Genomic DNA, 5,284 nt, shown 5'->3' with positions numbered 1-5,284 from the left:
GCCAGCCCCTTCCCCCCCAGCCAGCACAGCCGGAGGTGGCAGGTGGCCAACATCGGGAAAGGCAGGCAGCACCTGGGCAAGGGGGACACAACCCCCACGGGGGTGGTTGGGACCCAGATTTTGAGGGCACAGCCAGGGCACTTGGCACAGGCGTCACCATCAGGCCAGCCCTGAGCACAGCATGGCGTGATGCCAGCTGGACCAGCCCCTTCCCCCCCAGCCAGCACAGCCGGAGGTGGCAGGTGGCCAACATCGGGAAAGGCAGGCAGCACCTGGGCAAGGGGGACACAACCCCCACGGGGGTGGTTGGGACCCAGATTTTGAGGGCACAGCCAGGGCACTTGGCACAGGCGTCACCATCAGGCCAGCCCTGAGCACAGCATGGCGTGATGCCAGCTGGATCCCCAGCATGCTGGCAGGCATTTACGGTGCCCACTCCCAGCCTCCTTTTAAAAGCCTTGCATCTCACTGCTCGGCAGCCCCCCGTCCTGCTCCTCACCAGGGTGCTCAGCCCTCGGCGGGCAGCGGGGGCACAGATGCCAGGGCAGGCAGGAGGTGGGCGTAGATGTCGATGCCCCGCAAGAAGACTTGCTCGTTGAGGAACTCATTGTGGTCATGGAGCAGCACTGGGGTGCTGGCTCCTGCTTGAGGCTGCAGGTCTCACCCCGGGTGGAGGACCCACGGGTGGGCTGGCATCGCACTCACCGCTCGGATGTAGCGGCTGTCAGTGGCAGCTGGGAAGATCTCGAGCTTGAGCTGCAGCTTCCTGACAAACAAGACCCCGCGTCAGCATGGGCACAGGGGCAGCCAGGTCCCCTGTCCCCCTGCCACCCTGTGGGCATAGACCACACCAGGAAGGTCCCTGAGCCCTGCAGGACACTCAGTCCCAACCCTTTTGGGGGGCCACAGGGAGATGCCCTGGCATGGCATGGAGCATCTCCTCCCAACCCTGGCCGTGACCATAGAGAGCCCCAGGAACCCCCCCCAGATCCCCCCAGAGGATGTCTCTCCCCACCAGGGTCCTGCCCTTCCTGGGGACACTACTCACATGTCCCTGCAGACCCCGCTGAAGGCCTTCCACCACGGGTCTGACTCCTCGGTGGAGGTGACATGTTGGTCCATGTACTTCTGAGGGAGGGAGAGGGCAGGGGAGTTGGCACGGGGCAGGGGAAAGATGGGCACGATGCACCTGGGTGGCCAAGACCCCTCACCTGGAGAAACTCATAGGTGACGCCATCCCCGGCACCCTTGCACCATGCGGCCACCTGCTCCTCGAAGGCCTGAGGCAGAGACCAGAGGAGGGGTGTGAGTGGGGTACCCCCCAACCCACTCCCCTCCTGGGTGGGGGCAGCATGATGTCCACCTTCAGGTCCACGGTGGGTGGGATGCGGACATCGAAGCCTGCTGCCATCTCGGAGGGCACCACGTTGAAGGAGACGCCCCCCTCCAGCATGGTCAGGTTGAGCGAGGTGACATCCCCTAGGGTCAGGCTTGAGTCGGACTTGAGCCTCGGGGGACGCAAGGGAGAGTCACCCTCCGCCACCCAGGAAGGAGGGGAAGCGCTCCCCCACCCTGCCGTCACCCCCAAATGGGGAAACTGAGGCATGGGGCGGTGGCGCCGATCAGAGCCTGGCTTGGGATCCCAAGGACCCCCTCCATGGACTGAACTGAAGCCACCGCCATCCCGCTGCCCATCTCCTACCTCTGCTTCTCGCTCTCCCTGAAGGCCAGGAAGGAGTTGATGACTTTGTGCTGGGGAGGGAAGGGCAGGGGGGGTGAGGAGCAGCCCTGTGGGCAGGCACCTGGCAGCCCCAGGGCAGGTGTGTGGGGGGGGTGGGGTGTACCCCCTCTCTTACCATCTTCTCAGCTGCTGTGTTGCTGATGAAGCGGGACCCGTGCCCAGGGCTGCCCACACACTTCACCTTTATCCCTGTGTCAGCGGGGGGAGACGGAGGCATTGAGCAGAAAGTCTGGGGCAGCACTGGTGCCCCAGCACCCAGCAGAGGCAGGGACAGGGTGGTGGGCACACAGTTACTCACACCACGGGCTCTTCTCGCCATAGAAGACACTGTAGGTGTCAGACGGGCTGGCCAGGCCTGCGGTGGGCACAGACAGGGGGTCAGAGGGGCATGAGGGGGCCATGATTTGCCCCGCTCTGTTCTGCCCTGGCAGGATTTCCCCTCCAGGTTGGCACTGTGTGGGTCACTGGCTGTGGCAAGGAGTCCCCAAGGGGGTCCCCAGAAGCCGTGCCAGGTGCCTGCGCCCGGGTGGTTATGCCAACAGGCAGAGGGGTGCGTGCCAAGAGGAGACACATCGCCGTGCCAGCCCTGCCACCACTCACCCTCGTCCAGGGCGAAGCCCACGTTGAGCGCTCTGAACTCGGGCCGCTGCACAAACATCTCCATGCCTTTGTGTCCGCCCATCTCCTCATCTGCGGGGGAGAGCCAGGCATGGAGGAAGGAACCGGGGCGTCCCCTGGCCCACCACCCCCCAGTCCTCCTTCCATGCCAGCCTGGGTGGCCACCAGCACACCCAATGTCCCCCACCCTGGAAACCCCTCCAGCCCTGATCTAGGGGAGCTCAAAATTTGGAGAGGCTGCCAGGGGTGTGCCTGGGTGCCACACCATGGGGAACTCCAGAGCATCACTCAGCTGCCAGCACCTCCTGTCCTCCCAAGAAAGGACACCCTGGGGACTCACCAGGCACAAAGGTGAGGTGAATGGTGCGGGCAAAACACTTTCCCTCTGCCTTCAGCCTCCGGATGGCCTCGAGGTACCTGCGGGGAGAAGGCAGTGCCTGGGCATCACTGAGGAGAGGGGGCTGGTGTGCTCTGGGCCACCCCGGGGTGGGGGTCAAGCAGTGGCACCCACAGCCCCAGGGACCCTGGGGATGGTGGCATCCCACCCTGCATCACTCAGAGGCACTCTCATGCCGTGTCTGCTCCCCTCGGTGGGTGCAGAGCCCTCCACTCACTGGATGGAGATGCATTTCATGTCCTGGGCACCCCGAGCATAGATGTTGCCTTGTGAGTCCTTAACAGCCTCGAAGGGTGGGTAGGTCCAGTGTTCCTGCAGGGAACAGCAGCCGTGACAGCAGAGGGGCAAGGCGGCACCAGCTCCCATTCGCCTCCCACCCCCAGTTCTCCCCAATGTGCCCATCCCACCCCTCGCCCTGTCCCAGCACCTCAAAGACGGGCACGACGTCGGTGTGGGAGTTGAGGAGGATGGAGCGCAGGCGGGGGTTCGTGCCCTGCCAGGTCAGGATCAGCACCACGTGGCCCTGGCACACCTGTGGGGGGAGGGCAGGACGTCACTGGGGTCCAGGCTGGGGACAGAGGGGCTGAGATTGGCTGGCTGGAGCCGAAAAGCACCAGTCCGGGAAAAGTTTCTTGATGCTGCCCAGCAGGTCAGCCCTTTCTCTGCTGGGAGAGGGCAGGCAGCTGGAGGAGGCGTGCCCGCACCTCCCCGCAGCTAGACGGGAGCCTGGCGCGGGCGCAAGACCTGGCTGCAATTCAGGCAGAGGAGGGGAGATGAACCCAGTGTCTTCCCCTGGTGCCCAGGAGTCCCCTAGGAGATCCGGTGCCCAGCAGGAGGGACATCCCCAGGCAACGTGACCCTGCCAGGCCCCCAGCTAATCATAGCACAGGCGGCTGCAAAGGTCAGCAGGGACCCGTCCAAATACAGGCTTAAGGAAGGGCTCAGGTCAGCAGAGGATTACAGGCAGCGGGCAGGGGAACAGCCTGGTCACTAAGGACCCTGGCATGGATGGACGGACAGACAGAATGGGGGCTGCTCCTTGCCACCCTCACCTCCACTTTCTGGCAGGCCAAGCCCAGGTCGGTGCCAACACGCTCCAGAAACTGGATAGCTGCATCTGGGGAGGAGCAGGAATTTTTGGGATCTCCCTCCCCTCCCCCTGCAACCCCCCAGGGGTCCCAAGGTTCTCCGGGGTTCCCAGGCCAAGGAAAGAGGTGACCAGAGAGTGCAGGTGATGGAGGTCCTGAGCACGAGAGGTGGCTGGGAGTAGGGACAGGAGCAGTTTGTCACTGTCCCTTTGGGGTGAGGACTAGGGGAACATGAAAAAATAAAAACTGAAGGGAGCGAGTTCAGGTGGGACGGTCCTCCATAGGAGTTTTGGGAGCTCCTCACCAGTCAAAAAATCTCAATGTAGTTTAGTGGGAGGATGGAAACATTAACGGAAGGAGGTCTAAAACAGGGTTATCACAAGCATCCATCCCAGAGCCAGGGCAGCATGGAAAGAGGGAGCACTGGGGCACAGGGCTGGAGGAAGCAAATGGCAACTCTGGGTGCAGTCGAGACGTCTCTGTCCCAGCCAAAGGTGCCCTCAGAGATAAGGCACAAAGGTGTTTGCTCCTTAACACCACGATCAAAGCAGCCCTGGCCGAGGACTTGGGCATCTGGGTCCAAAGACCGGAGCTGCAAGGTAGAGGAGAAGGAGCCACACTTCCAGATCGCCACACAGCTCCCCGTCCCGCCCCCCCATCCTCACCATAGTCAGGTTTGGGGTAGACGGTGTCGATTCTCAGGTACTCCCGGAAAAGCGTAACTGAGGGGTCCTCTGAGGCCCCCGTGCCCTTCCCAGGCTTCCCAGGTGCCATGTCAGGGACCTGGGCTGCGAAGCCCTGGGGGAAGGAGCAGGGAGATGGTTAATCACCCACTGGCCCCTCCAAAGTCCGCTGGCAAGCTCGGTCGTCACGGAAACCAAAGTGGTACAGAGCAAAGGTCCTCCCCACACCCACCCCCCCCCCCATTTGAGTCCTGGGATGCTGCCACCAGGGGAGAAGTCCGCCCCACCTCTCTACAGGGGCAGGATGGGGTCTTGTCCCCCCCCCCACCCTTCAACCCCCTCCCAAAAGCACATGTTCCTGCCCCAAATGTGGTGCCAGGGCAAGCTGTGATGCCCAGGCGTGGGGCAAGCCGTGGGTTAGGGCTAGGTGGGGTGTAGGGGGATAGCAGGGAGGAAAGGGGAGCAACAAGGTGGGAAAGGGGGTTATGGGGGGAAGAAGCATGAATGGGGCAGGGGCACGCGGTGGTCAGGGTTAGCCAGTAGTTGGGGGTCCAGGGGATGTGGAGGAGTGCAGGCAGGGAAGGCACGATGCTCGTGTAAAGGGGTGCAGGTAAGGAAAGGGGGGTGGCCAGGGGAAGCAGGACAATGCTTAGGGGCACACGGGGGTGCAGCAGGAGGGGTGAAGGGGAGCACTGGGGGAGCTATGGGAGTAGGGGGTGCAGAGGGCCTATGAGAAAGGTGCGGGGGGATCATACTT

General features: G+C 63.2%; 2 protein-coding genes across 2 annotated transcripts in view; both read right to left on the bottom strand.

Moving 5' to 3' along the window:
• Nucleotides 1-638, bottom strand: part of SEMA3G (semaphorin 3G) — a 13,106-nt gene extending 12,468 nt beyond the window's left edge. The window contains exon 1 of the mRNA XM_035894788.1: nucleotides 500-638. Within this exon, the coding sequence (XP_035750681.1) occupies nucleotides 500-617 (118 nt within the window). The 5' untranslated portion in view covers nucleotides 618-638. The remainder of the gene's footprint in view (nucleotides 1-499) is intronic.
• On the bottom strand, nucleotides 241-5,229 carry LOC104126741 (aminoacylase-1). The gene is made up of 13 exons (XM_009639344.2): nucleotides 4,510-5,229; nucleotides 3,809-3,873; nucleotides 3,184-3,288; nucleotides 2,974-3,068; nucleotides 2,700-2,776; nucleotides 2,342-2,431; nucleotides 2,040-2,096; nucleotides 1,857-1,930; nucleotides 1,703-1,752; nucleotides 1,364-1,508; nucleotides 1,212-1,280; nucleotides 1,049-1,128; nucleotides 241-766 (listed from the first exon to the last, which is right to left on the bottom strand). Exons 1-13 carry the CDS (start codon nucleotides 4,616-4,618, stop codon nucleotides 661-663), a joined length of 1,122 nt encoding a protein of 373 aa, XP_009637639.2. The 5' UTR covers nucleotides 4,619-5,229; the 3' UTR covers nucleotides 241-660.
• Nucleotides 5,230-5,284: the final 55 nt, after the last annotated feature.

Source organism: Egretta garzetta, unplaced genomic scaffold (genome assembly GCF_000687185.1).
Source record: "Egretta garzetta isolate BGI_Z169 unplaced genomic scaffold, ASM68718v1 scaffold215, whole genome shotgun sequence".
Lineage (NCBI taxonomy): Eukaryota > Metazoa > Chordata > Aves > Pelecaniformes > Ardeidae > Egretta > Egretta garzetta.
This window is presented reverse-complemented; position numbering and strand designations above follow the sequence as displayed.